At 42.4% G+C, this 19,421-nt stretch overlaps 1 protein-coding gene across 2 annotated transcripts in view; it reads right to left on the bottom strand.

Moving 5' to 3' along the window:
- The window catches only part of LOC135515969 (solute carrier organic anion transporter family member 1C1-like), a 66,751-nt gene extending 48,781 nt beyond the window's left edge, over positions 1–17,970 (bottom strand). Inside the window, exons 1-2 of one of the 2 annotated variants that reach the window (XM_064939877.1) lie at positions 17,565–17,970; positions 5,978–6,141 (exon numbers count right to left, since the gene is read on the bottom strand). In XM_064939877.1, the coding sequence (XP_064795949.1) occupies positions 5,978–6,127 (150 nt within the window). In that variant the 5' untranslated portion in view covers positions 6,128–6,141; positions 17,565–17,970. The remainder of the gene's footprint in view (positions 1–5,977; positions 6,142–17,564) is intronic. The other variant, XM_064939878.1, reaches the window with a different exon arrangement.
- Positions 17,971–19,421: the final 1,451 nt, after the last annotated feature.

Below are 19,421 nucleotides of genomic sequence, written 5' to 3'. Positions count from 1 at the left end.
TGCAGCATTGTGACGTATTTGTAGGCATATCATTGGAAGATTGACCATAAGAGACCACATTCACCAGGTGTCCGCCCGGTGTCCTGCGCCGAAATTGGTGCGCAAAAGTCAGCTGCAAGTATTTTTCCACAGAATTCAGAGGAGAATGCAAGCTTCCACGAACGATATATCAATGAAGAGATATGTGAAAAACAACTTGAGGATTGATTCCAAACAACGTTTGCCATGTTTCGGTCGATATTATGGAGTTAATTCGGAAAAAGTTTGACGTTGTAGGTGACTGAATTTTCGGTTTCGGTAGCCAAATGTGATGTACAAAACGGAACGATTTCTCCTACACACAGACGCTTTCAGGAAAAACTGCGCATTTGGTATGTAACTGAGAGTCTCCTCATTGAAAACATCCGAAGCTCTTCAAAGGTAAATGATTTTATTTATTTGGTTATCTGGTTTCTGTGAAAATGTTGCGTGCTAAATGCTACTCAAAATGCTAAGCTAGCTTAGCATACTCTTACACAAATTAGTCAATTGCTATGGTTCAAAAGCATATTTTGAAAATCTGAGATGACAGTGTTGTTAAGAAAAGGCTAAGCTTGAGAGCAGGCGCATTATTTTCATTTTATTTGCGATTTTCAGAAATCGTTAACGTTGCGTCATGCTAATGAGCCTGAGGCTTTAGTCACGATCCCGGATCCGGGATGGGGAGTTTCAACAGGTTAAATTCTTGTTAATATAACTGCACTGTCCAATTTACAAAAGCTATTACTGCGAATAAATGCCATGCTATTGTTTGAGGAGAGCTCCTAATGAAACACTTTTTTTTTTACCGCGATAGGGTTGATAAATTCACCTTTAAAGGTGAAATGTGTACTATATTCTGAAATCTTGCTCTGGTTTATCTTCTAAAGGGTCCCAGAGATAACATGAAGTGTTGTTTTGTTAGATAAAAATGTAATATCCGAAAAAGTTCCAAATAGCATGCACGATCGATTTTGTACTTCCACTCGTTCAATTTGCAAAGAAAGGAATCTGTGAAAACCTAACCCTAAATGTTGTTTCAACCAGTCAAATTACGTCCATATTTATTCCGCAGAGATCCTAGAACGTAACCAGACTTCACTACATCATTAGGAGTGTAGTATATCCTATAGGACACCATATTTGGTCAGAGAGCGATGCCTTCATGGCGTGCCGGTGATGCGGGCAGTCTTCACTTGATTGACTGTAACTTTGTCAAATAAGCACTAATCGCAGAAATCCCTTATCTGTCGCACAATTTTGCTGCTAACCTTGTGCAACAGCAAGCCTAAAAAATGGCAAGAATATGGAGAGTTATGAAGTTATGAAAACTGTATGTTTTGCAAATGTTGAACTTACAATATGGCTACTAATACTGTAAAAGCTAAATCAAAGTCCAAGTATACAGATTTGACGATATTCTTGTAGAAAAATGTAATTTCAATGTGAATGCGTCCTTCACGATTTGCACAAATGTACCTGGATGACTTCACACTAAATGTAATGTAACTTGCTCATACTTCAAGTTATCAGTCTGAAATTTTGCACATACACTGCTGCTCTCTTCTGGATACCATCAGAATTATAGATGGTGCTAGAGAAAAAAAAACATTGTTTTTTTTTCTTTGTATTTTCTTCTACCAGATCTATTGTGGTATATTCTCCTACATTCAATTCACATTTCCACAAATTCCAAAGTGTTTCCTTTAAAATGGTACCAAGATTATGCATATCCTTGCTTCAGGGCCTGAGCTACAGTCAGTTGGATTTGGGTATGTCATTTTAGGCAAAAATTGAAAAAAGGGGGCTATCCCTAATACCCTGACTACACCACTCGCGTCGTCTGTGTGAGCGTTGCAAAATACATTTAGAAATCTATATTATTCAATTATTGCACCCACACTGCTTATGCTCGTCAACGAGCGTCTGCGTTGCCAAGGGCTAAAGTAGAAGTCAGTTCTATTTGTGACGCAGATCGCGGTGCAAATCCTGCCTCACCCATCTCCTCATTGGTTTATAGAAGGAGATACCCACGTGCCATCTCCTCATTGGTTAAACCCATGTAGGTGATTGAAAGACGAACTGTGTTGTTGGTCGTTGTGGTAATACTATGAAGGTTTTGATGCCAATCACCATATAAGTTCAAAGAAGAAAAAGCCTAGAATGAGTAGGAGATGACTAGAAACGATTCGTTTGACTGTTTTATGTGTGGATTAATTGTCAGAGGACCTTGTGCATTTCTGGTAAAATAACAACTCAATGTTTATATCCCAGGACAAATTAGCTAGCAACAACAAGCTATCTAAATGGGACAAATAAGCTAGCAAGTGCAAGCTATCTAGCTAAATTGCCATAAATGTTTAATGCTTTTCGAACTGTCAGAGTTTGTTTTGATATTTTAACCTGCGTGTCGTGATCGCGTTTGGTGTGGGGGGACAAAATCAATTTATGCGCGATGGCGCACGTGCGCAGCCGGTTTGGGTTCCGTGTAAGAGTTTATTAAGAGCTTGTTAGTAAGCACTTCACAGTAAGGTCTACACCTGTTGTACTCGGCACGTGCCCAATAACATTTGATTTGATCATGGACCAGCAAGCTGCCTGCTTTTACAACATTTTCTCTCCGCCAAGCTGGCCAGCTCCGTAGCCCATTTGCAGTGTGCTCTCCCGAGCACATTTTCCAAATATCCACGGCCCTGCTTTTCCAAACCTACCAGCGCATCTCCCAGCCACATGCCCCACTCTTTGGTGGATCCGCGAGGCCGTGCCGCCAACCACCGATTCTGAGTCCTGGCTATTCAATCATCGCTGGTACAGTAATTCATTTTCAATTGTATACATTCTTAATTTCCATTCACCTTAAGAGTAATTGATAAAAGCTGCTTGCCAATCTTTATTGTGCCACAGTCCATGTGACGGCAGGCCACACAGTATCATATTGCACCAGTTCGTTGCAAATTCACCATATTGGCCACATCTTATCATCGTGCAGACCGGCCTTCTCACTCTAGAAATGTTATTGCATGGTGTCCGTCCAGCTATGATTGTTCGGACTTATGTTGCTTTCTCCCTCGTGCCCCCACAACCACCTCCACCCATGTTGCTACCACATGATGACACCACGCACCCGAGGGCCACCATGATGACATCCCCAAGATCACCAACTAGGCTTCCAAGCCTCAGATCAGGCCTCAAAGACTTCGACCTAAGCCCCTAAACCAGCTCCGGACCTGGCTTCTCTCCCAGCCTCAGATTATGACTTGGCATCCGACACAACCTGCTCTCTGCCACCAACACAGTGTCTCCTCCCCCAACAACCTCACATTCCCACCTACTCAGCCAGTTTTGTGCTCACCTCCACCACAGTGGTTTGGTGCCTGGACATCCCAGCTGTGACGCTGTCCCAGTTAGTGAACCGACTGTCTCACGGTTCCAGTCCACATTGCCGACCTCTCTGGCCTCCCGGCTACAGCCACTATTAGCTCGCCGATTGCCTCAATGTTCCAGTTTTCACTGCTGTCCGCAGCTCAGGCCTGCCCTCTTGCTCTCCATTCCCTCTTGACGGCAGACCTGGTTCTTCCTCCACCCAACACCCAACACCTTCCACTTCAATTCAATTTGCATCCAGTCTTTTCCTCACTTCGCCAGTAGATCCTACAAGGTCCCGCCTGCCACATGACCGCGGCAGCGTCTCTCCCCCTCTCTCTGCAAGTGAGGACCTCTCCTCAGCTCAGGTCCGTTCAGCCCTACGAATGCTGCTCCAGCAAAGGCTCACCCACTCTCTGCCGACTACTCCCCACTTAAGGTCCCTCCGGCTGCCTCCCTGGCCTTCTTGTATTACAAAGGCGTCACCTGCTCAGCTCACCCTTCTCGCCGCTAGGATTTGGATCACTACTCCATTGTTATGGATCTGGCCGTTCGTTTTGGTGGCGCTACAATCTACGAATGCCATCGCCTGTTTTTGATTGCCACTGCCTCCAGGCTCCTGCAGTGATATGTCAGCACATACTCGGGGACTCTTGACAGGTCTACGGGCGCCTCTTCACTACAGGTGTCCATCTCCGCAGTTGTTCATCCCACCCTGCCGGTATCCCATCTGCCCCGACACCAGAAGCCCCTGACACATTCTGCGCACTGTCTCTGCTCCACTCCACCCCCTCTTCCTTCCTCTGGACAATGCTCGTCCTTGGCTTCCTCCTCTGTGGTGAGGGGAAAGCAGTCATCCCCCATGCTCCAACGACCTGGTTACTAAGTTTGCATTCAGCACTCCAGTGGTGGCTCACCCCCTCTGCCCATGACAACTTCTCTTCACCACTGGTCCCGTGACTGCCACCCCAGCAGTGCCTCACTTTCCCGTCATGAACTCCCACATCTCAGCCAGTTGCGTGCCAACTGATCTTGCAGCGATTCGGCCCCCGGTTTTACCAGCTGAGACCCTCTACTAGATGTGAACCAATTGGCTCTGTTCAATTATTCAGGTGCCGGCCATCGCCCGCCCTCATCACCAGCCAATCACTATTGACATCCTGTCTGACTGCATCCAAATGCTGAGATTAAGTTACGTCTCTTTCGCAGTCTCTCTACGCTGGGATTGAGGTTTATTTTTCACTTCCTGCGACGTTAGGAGTTTACATCCTACATTTTCTACCTACATCCCTTCTCGGCATGTCAGACATCCCCGTCCTTGACAAATATACCTTTAACATCAAACACAATAAACCAATCATTTTGACAGAACCACAACAGTGTACCTGATCCTGCCGATCAATTCTCAGGACTTATCCTTCCATGTCGGAGCTGCATCCATGGCAACTTCGACATAGCATCCCAGACCATACAACTCCTCGCACGCTGGTCCTCTCAAGCCTCTCATTCCTACATCTGCTCTGACATTAACATCAGGAGAGCACACAACATGCTCATCTCTCAGAACATGCATTAACTCAAGCACTATTTTCTAGTCCCTGCCTCCTTTCACGGACACCATCTACCTCAAGCACCGACTCCTACCCAACCAGCCAAAAAAATTGTGTTTTTTTCCCTTGCCAAAGTTGTTTCTGGTTGATCTTCTGGGGTCTAAGGTAGGGTCATTCTGTGGGCATCTCGTCCATACGCTGTACTACCTCAAATATATTGCCAACCATTCAGCACCTGCAGTCCAGAACAACTCACTTCCTGTCCAGGGTCTGACTAATTTGGAGTGCTTGTTTTGGGGATTGCATCACTACAGCAGGCTAAATACCATGGCCTGTTGTCTACAATCCAACCTTTACAGAGTCCCCCCCCCCCCGAAAAAATAATCATTTAAACCAATTTCAATGTTTGGTCCTTAAACTCGTGCAACCCCTCTCTTTTTCGCCTGGTTCTGCATGCCATGGAAAAGTCCCATCCCAAATCGGAAAGAAAGGCTATCGAGGCCTAATGACATTAAACAACATGGTTAGCTAACAGGGTAGGAGAAACATGTAACATCCACTCATGGTCTCACTCACTCACTTGGTCAAATGAGCTGGAACATCCCTTGTCAGGTGACAGAGTTCAGTGTGGCTGCTCTGCCTGCCACAATAGATATAGTATACCTAGAGAAAGTTCCAGGTAGAAGTTGCCCTATAGGATCAGCTTTACCCCCACACTAAATGCTAACCTTAACAGGAGAGGAGGCATGCAGAGAGAAGAGGTGGAGAGGAGGAAGGAGGCAGAGAGTAGAGGAGAGATAGGACTCCATTCAATCTGTATGGCTGAAGTGGTACCATTTGCGTGATTAAAATGTAAAGGATATTTCCAATTGCGCCGACATGAATGCAGTCTCGGCTGATGCGGGAACATGGCCTTTATATTTAAATTGCGCTGTAACACCGAACTTCCATAATACGGATTGAATAGAGCCCTTAAGCGAGTCAGAAAGTCAGAGGCAAAGAGAATCAGAGCGCAGCAGAGGGAGGCCTAGAGATTCTGATCGTACCTTGAGGCTGGAGCAGGAGGAGCGTTGCTCCCTCGTAGAGGAGCTGCCTCCATTCTCTGTTGTTCCTCTCTCCTTGGCCACCGGCTCCATCCTACACAGATGGCTCTCGTTTTCCTTGGGCAAAGTTCCCCTAATGAAATTTCTTGGCATTGATGCATGCAACCCTGCAAATAGATAATTCAAGCATGTGACCCAGATCTCTTCCTATCCAGAAAATAAGTGTGTTTGCAGCAGCATTGCTCCAGTCCGAAGGCTAGGAAGGCCAGTGGATTAAATTAGTTTGAAGAGTTTTTAGGACTGCAGTCCACGGGCAATAAATAAATAAAACAGTATTTTATTAGAGGTTTTAGTAGCATATCATAGATTAAGACTATATATATATTGAGATTTGACACACTTTGGGCAACAACAACAAAAAAAATCTAAAAAGGGGAGACTGCCTAAGTCCTAGAATCTTGCTCCTACTTCCAGGAATGTATTGATGAATCATTCATTCAACCAAAGAGCCTTATACATGAGAGAACTATGTGATCTAGACGCAACCTGTCCAGAGCATCCACCCACCTCTCTCTCTCTAACACTCACTCACTCACGCAGACACTCTCTTTATCTCATCCATTTCCCCCTCTTTCTCTCTCCCCTCCTTCTCCCCCTTCCATGTCTCTCAGGCAGCCTACAACCTTATGAATAGTAAATAGCTTCCCCTTATCAGACTCAAATGATCCAATCCAGAAAGAAATATACTGTAGCTGCAAGCAGCCATGCTGGGGATCAAGCTTTGGCCCTGCAGTGTAACCATCAGAACAAATTGGACACATCATTCTTGGATGAGCTACAATATACAGTGGGGAGAACAAGTATTTGATAACCTGCAAAATCAGCAGTGTTTCCTACTTACAAAGCATGTAGAGGTCTGCAATTTTTTTTTTTAGGTACACTTCAACTGTGAGAGACGGAATCTAAAACAAAAATCCAGAAAATCACATTGTATGATTTTAAAGTAATTCATTTGCATTTTATTGCATGACATAAGTATTTGATCACCCACCAACCAGTAAAAATTCCGGCTCTCACAGACCTGTTAGTTTTTCTTTAAGAAGCCCTTCTGTTCTCCACTCATTACCTGTATTAACTGCACCTGTTTGAACATGTTACCTGTATAAAAGACACCTGTCCACACACCCAATCAAACAGACTCCAACCTCTCCACAATGGCCAAGACCAGAGAGCTGTGTAAGGACATCAGGGGTAAAATTGTAGACCTGCACAAGGCTTGGATGGGCTACAGGACAATAGGCAAGCAGCTTGGTGAAAAGGCAACAACTGTTGGCGCAATTATTAGAAAATGGAAGAAGTTCAAGATGACAGTCAATCACCCTCGGTCTGGGGCTCCATGCAAGATCTCAGGCAGGACCTGGTCAATGACCTGAAGAGAGCTGGGACCACAGTCTCAAAGAAAACCATTAGTAACACACTACGCCATCATTGATTAAAATCCTGCAGCGCACGCAAGGTCCCCCTGCTCAAGTCAGCACATGTCCAGGCCCATCTGAAGTTTGCCAATGACCATCTGGATGGTCCAGAGGAGGAATGGGAGAAGGTCATGTGGTCCGATCAGACAAAAAGAGAGTTTTTTGGACTAAACTCCACTCGCCGTGTTTGGAGGAAGAAGAAGGATGAGTACAACCACAAGAACACCATCCCAACCGTGAAGCATGGAGGTGGAGACATCATTTGGCAGGGTAGCCTAGTGGTTAGAGCATTGGACTAATAACCGGAAGGTTGCAAGTCCAAACCCCCGAGCTGACAAACCCCCGAGCTGACAAATCTGTTGTTCTGCCCCTGAACAGGCAGTTAACCCACTGTTCCTAAGCCGTCATTGAAAATAAGAATTTGTTCTTAACTGACTTGCCTAGTTAAATAAAGGTAAAATATATATATATATATGGGGATGCTTTTCTGCAAAGGGGACAGGACGACTGCACCGTATTGAGGGGAGGATGGATGGGGCCATGTATCGTGAGATCTTGGCCAACAACCTCCTTCCCTCAGTAAGAGCATTGAAGATGGGTCGTGGCTGGGTCTTCAAGCATGACAACGACCAGAAACACACAGCCAGGGCAACTAAGGAGTGGCTCCGTAAGAAGCATCTCAAAGGTTTCTGTACCAAATATTAAAGTTCTGCTTTTCTGATGTATCAAATACTTATGTCATGCAACAAAATGCAAATGAATTACTTTAAAAAAAATCATACAATGTGATTTTCTGGATTTTTGTTTTAGATTCCGTCTCTCACAGTTGAAGAGTACCTATGATAAAGAATTGCAGACCTTTCCATGCTTTGTAAGTAGGAAAACCTGCAAAATCGGCAGTGTATCAAATACTTGTTCACTCCACTGTGTGTGTGTGTGTGAATATATATGTGCCTTGCGAAAGTATTCGGCCCCCTTGAACTTTGCAACCTTTTGCCACATTTCAGGCTTCAAACATAAAGATATAAAACTGTATTTTTTGTGAAGAATCAACAACAAGTGGGACACAATTTGGAACGACATTTATTGGATATTTCAAATTTTTTTAACAAATCAAAACTGTGGGACACAATCACGGCATCCAGGAAATGAGCAAGTGGAGGTGTCTGCAGCATTGTGACATATTTGTAGGCATATCATTGGAAGATTGACCATAAGAGACCACATTTACCACGAAATTGGTGCGCAAAAGTCAGCTGCAATTTACAGAATTCAGAGGAGAATGCAGGCTTCCACGAACGATATATCAATTGAAAAAACACCTTGATATGATTACAAAAAACGATTTTCCTACACACAGACACTTTCAGGAAAAACTGCGCATTTGGTATGTAACTGAGAGTCTCCTCATTGAAAACATCCGAAGCTCTTCAAAGGTAAATGATTTTATTTATTTGGTTATCTGGTTTTTGTGAAAATGTTGCGTGCTAAATGCTACTCAAAAAGCTTAGCATACTCTTACACAAATTAGTCAATTTCTATGGTTCAAAAGCATATTTTGAAAATCTGACATGACAGTGTTGTTAAGAAAAGGCTAAGCTTGAGAGCAGGCGCATTATTTTCATTTTATTTGCGATTTTCAGCGTTATGCTAATGAGCCTGAGGCTTTAGTCACGATCCCGGATCCGGGATGGGGAGTTTCAACAGGTTAATACTTTGTAGCGCCACCTTTTGCTGCAATTACAGCTGTAAGCCGCTTGGGCTATGTCTCTATCAGTTTTGCACATTGAGAGACTGAAATTTTTTCCCATTCCTCCTTGCAAAACAGCTCGAGCTCAGTGAGGTTGGATGGAGAGCATTTGTGAACAGCAGTTTTCAGTTCTTTCCACAGATTCTCGATTGGATTCAGGTCTGGACTTTGACTTGGCCATTCTAACACATGGATATGTTTATTTTTTAACCATTCCATTGTAGATTTTGCTTTATGTTTTGGATCATTGTCTTGTTGGAAGACAAATCTCCGTCCCAGTCTCAGGTCTTTTGCAGACTCCATCAGGTTTTCTTCCAGAATGGTCCTGTATTTGGCTCCATCCATCTTCCCATTAATTTTAACCATCTTCCCTGTCCCTGCTGAAGAAAAGCAGGCCCAACCCATGTTGCTGCCACCACCATGTTTGACAGTGGGGATGGTGTGTTCACGGTGATGAGCTGTGTTGCTTTTACGCCAAACATAACGTTTTGCATTGTTGCCAAAAAGTTCAATTTTGGTTTCATCTGACCAGAGCACCTTCTTCCACATGTTTGGTGTGTCTCCCAGGTGGCTTGTGGCAAACTTTAAACAACACTTTTTATGGATATCTTTAAGAAATGGCTTTCTTCTTGCCACTCTTCCATAAAGGCCAGATTTGTGCAATATACGACTGATTGTTGTCCTATGGACAGAGTCTCCCACCTCAGCTGTAGATCTCTGCAGTTCATCCAGAGTGATCATGGGCCTCTTGGCTGCATCTCTGATCAGTCTTCTCCTTGTATGAGCTGAAAGTTGAGAGGGACGGCCAGGTCTTGGTAGATTTGCAGTGGTCTGATACTCCTTCCATTTCAATATTATCGCTTGCACAGGGCTCCTTGGGATGTTTAAAGCTTGGAAAATCTTTTTGTATCCAAATCCGGCTTTAAACTTCTTCACAACAGTATCTCGGACCTGCCTGGTGTGTTCCTTGTTCTTCATGATGCTCTCTGCGCTTTTAACGGACCTCTGAGACTATCACAGTGCAGGTGCATTTATACGGAGACTTGATTACACACAGGTGGATTGTATTTATCATCAATAGTCATTTAGGTCAACATTGGATCATTCAGAGATCCTCACTGAACTTCTGGAGAGAGTTTGCTGCACTGAAAGTAAAGGGGCTGAATAATTTTGCACGCCCAATTTTTCAGGTTTTGATTTGTTAAAAAAGTTTAAAATATCCAATAAATGTCGTTCCACTTCATGATTGTGTCCCACTTGTTGTTGATTCTTCACAAAAAAATACAGTTTTATATCTTTATGTTTGAAGCCTGAAATGTGGCAAAAGGTCGCAAAGTTCAAGGGGGCCGAATACTTTCGCAAGGCACTGTATAAATATATATATATATATATAACACACACACACACATACAAAAGATTGTGGGCTCCCCTTCAAATTAGTGGATTCAGCTATTTCAGTCACACCCGTTGCTGACAGGTGTATAACGTCGATCACACATCCATGCAATCTCCATAGACAAACATTTGGCAGTAGAATGGCCTTACTCAGTGACTTTCAACATTGCACCGTCATGGGATGCCACCTTTCCAACAAGTCAGTTCGTCAAATTTCTGCCCTGCTAGAGGTACCCCGGGCAAATGTAAGTGCTGTTATTGTGAAGTGGAAACGTCTAGGAGCAGGTCAACCGCAAAGTGGTAGGCCACACAAGCTCACAAAGAGTAAAAATCATCTGTCCTCATTGCTACACTCACTACCGAGTTCCAAACTGGAAGCAATGTCAGCACAATAACCGTTCATCAGGAGCTTCATCAAATGGGTTTCCATGGCCGAGCAGCCTCACACAAGATCCTCATGTGCAATGCCAAGCGTTGGCTGGAGTGGTGTAAAGCTCGCCGCCATTGGACTCTGGAGCAGTGGAAACGTGTTCTCTGGAGTGATGAATAATACTTCACCATCTGGCAGTCCAAGGACTAAGCTGGGTTTGGTGGATGCCAGGAGAATGGTCATGTAGTGTACTTCTGTACTTCTTACCACGTTTCTCAAATAACAGAACTCAAAATCAAGCAAGATCATCTAATATGCTTTTGATATATTTTGGACCATTTAGTCTTCTACTCGAGAACCGCTTGACCGATCAGCACCAATATATTCCAAGACTATAGTCCAAACAAATCAAATCAAAGTTTATTTGTCACGTGCGCCGAATCCAAACAACATAGGCATTTTAAGCCAACAACACCACCATGAGGACAAACAGAACCAAACTCTACAGACTCACATCGCTGAGCATGTGTGCCAAAAATGTGTGCCAAATTCCATGACTTTGTCAAACAAATCAAGAGATATAAATATGTGGTGGATCAGATTGTTCTTGCATATGTTGAGTCTTGACAGTGTTGGGTACATGTATATCACGTTTTATTTCAATACGAATAACCATGTCTGATGTATATGCATGTATGTGTCAGGTCACACCCACTTGAATGTTTATTGGTCAGTACCTGCCATGTTGTTTGAGATGCTAGCCTGGGAACACATGCGTTGTGAGACCTTGGTCCATAGATGCCATGTGTCAAGCTGAATGTAGATTGGTCATTCGGTGCCAGAGGAGTAGTGTTTTAAGTGTTTTTAATCAAATTCCAAATGGCGGAAAATTCTTCATGGCGGACCTTCTGGGCAAATGTGGTATTTGTGAGTAGGGGGACCTATGTACATAATTTCAGGAGTCTAGCTCAAACGGGTTGAGGGGCGTGTGCTTTCAAAGTATGCATTTTAAAATGCTTGTTATAATGCCACCATGTGGCCAATTGGCCTGGCATTGCATGAGAGGGTGTGACCCTTTAACCATCATGCAAGGTTGCAACCTCCTGGGCCTGACGATCTCACAGGAATTTGCTTTTTATTCACAAATTCGTCAGAAGAAGGGAGTTTATAATCAACGCAACAAATACAGTAATGTTTCACCCAGCGTCACTGCTTGAACCCCTAATTAGAGTGGGCCAAGTAATAACCCACCCTACCTCAGAGGAAAAGCACAATGCTGAAAGACTGATAACCAATTACTGTTGGGTCACTACAGCCATCCCACCTCACTCTGTGACCAAACACCACACATATTGATTGCATCCTTAATGAAATCAAATAAGGCTTTCTATCATTATGTCTCATTATCTTGTCCATTATCTGGGATGTAACATGGTCATTATCTGATATTTACATTAGCTGATGAAAATTGACATGGGGCCGGGGAGCGAGAGCGAGACCTCCCCATTAGTCATGTGAGAGGGCTATGCTGCATACAGCAGGGTAAGTAGCTGCAGGGTGTCACTCAGCAGGCGATCAGAGCCTAGTGTTGATTGCAAAAGGCTTCTCTTTCTCTGACTCACCTAGAGAACAAAACATTAACACAATAACAACAGCCGATAAGAAAACCAATTCACTGGTAAGGCCTACAGTGCTTACTTACAGGTCCTGATACAGACCAGGATAAACAGTCTGTATTTGAAGCTGTGGCCCACATTGAGCGAATTACTCAGGTTAGTCATGAAATTAAATCTTTCCAGCAGGGCTTTAATAAAGAAAAACAATATTCTACTTGTTGAGCAGGAGGGAGAAGAGACGCCAGCACACCACGAGTGCAATGCTGGCTAGCCTGGAAGGTCATTCTCAAAGGAGGAAGATCATAGAGACAAACATAAATTGATTCACACCATGGTAACCTGTTACAGCTACCCTCCAATCCAATCTCTATCTGACTAACTACAGACCACAGAACTCCATAGACTGGAGCTCATGACTGCTTTACCAGATGGGCAGTTCCTGAGCACTCCTGTCTCCAAGGATAAGCTTGTTATATTCACCAATTTAGTAGAGCCACGGTGTTGTTACAATATGATACATTAAGTCTGAATCCCCTTGAATGAGATCTTATTGAGTTATAGGAACTTGGACCTTTTTGACAATATTTCCGCCTGGATCTCTGCATGCATAACACTGAGTCAGGATAAAATGCTGCGGATTAATCCCTTATCGACAAAGGAATCAGAATTAAACAGGATTAGTAGCCTAAATTCTTTAATCATATTTGAGAAAGCAGAACAGAAATGCTGCGGTTACTTATTCTCTTCACTGTAACTGGTACGGGGATTAATCAGTAGCCTAACTGTCATTATTACTCTCCTTGGGAAATAATCACATTGACCACCTATTGATTTTTTTCCTGCAGATGAACAAACCTGCTATGTAAACCAGAAAGATGTAAGCACAACGTGTAGGGCACAACATGCGCTCATAAATCTTTCCATTATATATATTTTTTTTATGCTGTTATAGGTCTTCCTTGTACAAGCATGGACATGGCAACGACTTTGTGTGCATTTGCTCACAGCAAATTGGCCAGTGTTCCCTAGTGTTTATTTTTCAGTATCATTTCTAGTGTTGATTCAGGAGTTAAATTAACTGTAAGAGTGTTATTTTACAGTAGTGTAAAATAACTCCAGTGTTGGTGTTAATAACTAGTGTTGAGTGTGAGAGTGTGATTGTGTCAGTTTTACTCTGTGGAGAGAACTAGTGATATTGCCAAGAGGTACGGACGGACCTCTTCATGTAACGGTTAAAAATACTGCATAATGTACCCCCAATAATGCAAACTGTATTCACTTCCTACTGTTAGACATATTGAGGTGTTATTGCTTTACACTAACAGTGTTAATTCCCTAACTGAGAAAGTGTAACAGCACTAAGCACAGTGTTAATTTAACACTGTAAAGTGTGGACTCGTACGGACATTTAACAATGTCCGTGTTGATTTAACACTGGGGAATTTTCTGAGCCTGTAATGTCAGGGCAGTCCTGGCCTTTACCATAAACTACTGTATTTAAACTCTTCCGAACGCATAATTTAGAAATCTCAGCAACAGCTCTACCGGTGCCAGTTATGTAACAGGTTTGTAATACCGATTTTACAAACTAAACATTTTGGACAGCAGAATAGTTTAAAGAGCAATTGGGAAAGAAGATGATTGAGATGAGAAATTATGCCCAAACATACAGTGGTCCCTATAAACTTGGGGCTGCCATTAATTTGACAGTATCTTACAGGCAAACTATTTAGGGTTTTTCATATTACAGTACACATAATATAAATACAGTATCAAAACAAGTACTGTGTGATGACACACGGTACAATACTGTAAAATTGTCTGTATTATACAGTAAAAAAGTAAATGCTACCGTAATTGGAATTAATGAATGGATGAATTAATAAAATGAATTGAGGGGAGAGGTTTGTATTTTACTGTAATTACAAGGGATTGGTGCAAGCAGGTTGGCTGCTTGATAAAGTGTTTGCACATTACAACATATTAATGAATATTTGTTTTTTTAATATCACTTGCACTTCTAGTTGATTAAACTAGCACTGACTACACTGCAAAACAGACCAAAAGGACAAGGAAAAATGCTCAACCATTTATGGTTTAAGACTGCTGCCAGTCTAATCTGCCCCCTATACAGTGCTTCGGAAAGCATTCACGCCCCTGGACTTTTTCCACATTGTGCTGTGTTACAGCCTGAATTTAGATTCCATTTAGATTTGTCACTGGCCTGTACACAATAAATCAAATCGTATTTGAGAAATGCGCTGAATAAAACTGGTGTAGACCTTACAAGCCCTTAACGAACAAAGCAAGTAAGAAACATTTGCTAAATAAACTAAGAGAAAAATAGTAACACAATAAAATAACAATAGCATGGCTACATAAAAGGAGTACTGGTACCGAGTCAATATGCAGGGGTTTGGGTTAGTTGAGCTAATTGATGTAATATGTACAGTGCATTGAATGAAATGTTTTACTCTTCAATCTACAATCAATACCCCATAATGACATTTTTGCAAATGCATTAAAAATGTTAAACTGAAACATCACGATTGCATAAGTGTTTATACATTTTACTCAGTACTTTGTTGAAGCACCTTTGGCAGTGATTACAGCCTCGATTCTTCTTGTGTATAACGCTACAAGCTTGGCACACTTGTATTTGGGGACATTCTTCTCTGCAGATCCTCTCAACTTCTGTCAGGTTGGATGGGGAGCGTCACTGCACGACTATTTTCAGGTCTCTCCAGAGATGTTCGATTGGTTCAAGTCCGGGCTCTGGCTGGGCCATTCAAGGACATTCAGAGACTTGTCCCGAAACCACTCCTGCGTTGTCTTGGCTGTGTGTTTAGGGTAGCTTAGCATCCGATTCATCGGACCACTTCCGTATTGAGCGCGTCACTGGTACTTCCTGATTGAGTTTTTGCCCGTAAGTAGGAATCAGGAGGATAAAGTTATGGTCAGATTTGCTAAATGGGCGATGGAGAGGAGAGCTTTGTACGCATCTCTGTGTGTGGAGTAAAGGAGATCTAGTGTTTGTTTTCCTCAGTTGCACATGTGCCATGCTGGTAGAAATTCAGAAAAACTGATTTCTGTTTTCCTGCATTAAAGTCCCCGGCCACAAGAACCGCCACCTTTGGATAAGCATTTTCCTGTTTGCTTATGGCCTTATACAGCACGTTGAGTGGGGTCTTAGTGCCAGCATCGATTTGTGGCGGTAAATAGACAGCTACGAAGAATATAGGTGGCAGTTTAGCCTAGTGGTTAGAGCGTTGGACTAGCAACCGAAAGGTTGCAAGTTCAAATCCCCGAGCTGACAAGGTACAAATCTGCTGTTCTGCCCCTGAACAGGCAGTTAACCCACTGTTCCTAGGCTGTCATTGAAAATAAGAATTTGTTCTTAAGTGACTTGCCTAGTAAAACAAAGAAAAAATTAAATAGATGAAAACTCTTTTGGTAAATAGTGTGGTCTACAGATTATCGTGGGGTACTCGAACGCAGGAGAGCAAAACCTTTAGACCTAGAGATTGCGCACCAGCTGTTGTTGATAAAGAGACACACACCCCCCCACCTGATCTTACTGGAGGCTGCTATTCTGTCTAGCTGATCCACAGAAAACCCAGCTAACTGTATATTATCAATGTCCTTGCTCAGGCACAACACCGTGAAATATAGGATATTACAGTTTTTAATGTCCCGCTGATAGGATAGTCTCGAATGAGCTCATCCAGTTTATTCTCCAGTGATTGCACGTTTGCCAGTAGAACGGAGGTAAAGGCGAATAATCCCATCCCCGACGCAGTCAGCTCTTCATACGATTGACGGGGATTTGAGCCTGGTCCCGGGAAGAGCCGTATATCCTTCGCATCAGACTCATTAAATAAAAAAATCATTGTCCAACTCTAAGTGAGTAATCACTGTTCTGATGTCCAAAACATACTTTCAGTCATAGTAAACAATGGCGGAAACATTATGTACCAAAAAAGTTCAAAACAGTGCAAAAAAAAGTTAACACACAAAATAGCACAATTGGTCAGGAGCCCATAAAATGGTGGCCATCCCCTCCGGCGCCAATGTTAACTGACACCAGTTTTGACTTAAAGTGGCTTGAAAATCTATGGAAAGACTTGAAAATGGCTGTTTAGTAATGATCAACAACCAACTTGACAGAGCTTGAAGAATAAAATAAAAAAAGAGTGCATAAATTAGTGTTTTATTTTTAATTAATTTTTTACAAATGTTTGCATTTTTTTTCCACTTTGAAATTACAGAATATTTGGTGTGGATCATTGACCAAAAAAATCACAATTAAATCTATTTTAATCCCGCAACAAAATGTGGGAAAAAATCTAAGGGTGTGAATACTTTCTGAAGGCACTGTACATTTTGAATTGATGAAGCACTTTAAATACATAAGAGTTAAATTGTTGCAGCATCCTCACCCAGGAGTGCAACAAATATAGTCTTACAAAGCACACCTAAAAATATGTTAATGAGCCAAACGCTCTAACCACTAGGCTACCTGCTGCCATATATGGTAGGGCACTGTATTCGGTGGGGTGGAATTACAGTACCATTCGAAATACAGCAATCTCCCACTGACCACCATCATTTACAGTATGCTGCACAGTGAAAAATCAGTTTTTTTTACTGTTGATAATACCTCAAATTACCGTATAAATTATAGTTCTGTTACAGTGTAGGTAGGCAGGTTCCTCACTTAAATTCACTGTGAATCTTTGATGCATAAAAAGCTAAAATTACATGATTTATGATGGGTACGAGTCATTGCTTTCCAAACACTGAATTCAAAAAACACTCAGACTGCAAGTAGCCTAAATAAATAAACGCTAACTAAAATATAGTTGTTGGTCGACCTATCTGACAGCTTCAGTCTAGTCCAGCTGTGATGCTCAGTATAAGTAAAGCGTCACTACAAAAGCTATCAAACACTTGTGTTGGAGAAAAAAAATGTTGAGTCACTTACCAAGTCTACCACGAAACAATCGCCCTATATTTCCCAATGTGGTAATACAACAACCTATGACAAAAACGCGCGTAATATTCCCGGTGGCAGAGAGTTTGGACAGCGCAGAGTGCGCGGCAGATGTCTCGAGCTCAGGGGAAACTTCTCATATGGATGAAGGCAGTAAAGCCACCGGTTATTAAAGGTCATAGAAGAAGGTATTTCTCAAAAGTTCTTCTTCCCGCCTCTTGTCATCATCACAGTTCCAATTATCTCAATGTTTGACCTCTATCAGACCGAGTTTTCACAACATTCTCGCTGAGAAATGAAACAGTTTGGAACCTAAATCTGTTTGTGCAACCCTACACTGATTGTAGAATTTAGCTCACGCACGTGATAACACTTGAAAGGGAGAGAAGGAGAGCGCGGTATGGTGATATATGTATCCTAGTTCCAGAATTGATTCGCTCCAACGCAAAGCTTCTCGATGGACAAAAAGGCTAACGAAAATAAAACACCGTGCCGGGGTTATGTTGTTTTGAATTTGTTAACCGTTATTAGGTTGTGATTGAAAAGAGGTAAAGTGATGGTAAAGTCGTTCATTTTCAAAGGGGCGTTGCGGTGTTGGGCATGATATTTTCACACAAGTTTACTACCAAAACATGTTCTAAGAATCCTAAATCATGCCAGACACTATTTAGCATGTGACGTCTGCAATGAGAGAAACAATAAGGCAAATGTTATGATGTTATTGTGATGTTATTGTGTGTGGCATAATACACCATAACAATTCTATTTATATAAAGTAGCCTAGTCCATATTATAATCTGGGTGGTTTGAGCCCTGAATGCTGATTGGCTGACAGCCATGGTATATTTAAGCAATATTGCACGGGGTGTGGTATATGGCCAATATACCATGGCTAAGGGCTGTACTTAGGCATGATGCTTTGGCCATATACCACAAACCCCTGTAATCAGTAATGTAACGTTTGGATTACCCAAACTCAAGTAACGCAATCTGATTACTTTGTTAGTTTTGGATTACTTTTCCATTAAGAATCAGAATCACCTTTATTCGCCAAGTACATTTACATACACTCAGAATGTTACTTGGTGATATATGGTGCTGCTAGTGATAGACAACATTTAGAGACATACAGTTGTTCGGTATATGTCTCATCCCAAATCCTGATATTACCAGGTTCTGACCACGAGATGATGCTGTTCCTGCTATTATCCCCCAACGTTAAAGGGATAGTTCCCCCACATTATGAAATTATATTGGTTTCCTTGCCATGTCAGCAGTCTATTGACAAGTGTATGGCAACAACCCATGCTTTGGTTTTGTTGGCCACTATTTCAAATGCTAACTTTTTAGCATTTGTGGCACAACTCCAATACAAGTCAATGGTACTTACAGTGCCTTCGGGAAGTATTCAGACCCCTTGACCTTTTCCACATTTTATTAGGTTACAGCCTTATTGTAAATGTATAAAATATCCCCCCCCCCCCCTCATCGATCTACAGACAACACCCCATAATGACAAAGCCAAAAACTAGTTTTTAGACATTTTTGCTAATTCATAAAAAATTTAAACTGAAATATCATATTTAGATAAGTATTCAGACCCCTTACTCAGTACCTTGTTGAAGCACCTTTGGCAGCGATTACAGCTGTGATTACAGCTGTGAGGCTTCTTGGGTATGACTCTACAAGTTTGGCACACCTGGATTTGGGGAGTTTCTCCCATTCTTCTCTGCAGATCCTCTCAAGCTCTGTCAGGTTGGATGGGGAGAGTTGCTGCACAGCTATTTTCAGGACTCTCCAGAAATGTTTGATCAGGTCTTGGCTGTGTGTTTAGGTTAGTTGTCCTGT

Source organism: Oncorhynchus masou, chromosome 27, assembly GCF_036934945.1.
Source record: "Oncorhynchus masou masou isolate Uvic2021 chromosome 27, UVic_Omas_1.1, whole genome shotgun sequence".
In the NCBI taxonomy this organism is placed as follows: domain Eukaryota; kingdom Metazoa; phylum Chordata; class Actinopteri; order Salmoniformes; family Salmonidae; genus Oncorhynchus; species Oncorhynchus masou.
Note: the sequence above shows the minus strand (reverse complement) of the source record. Positions and strands in the feature narration are given on the sequence as shown.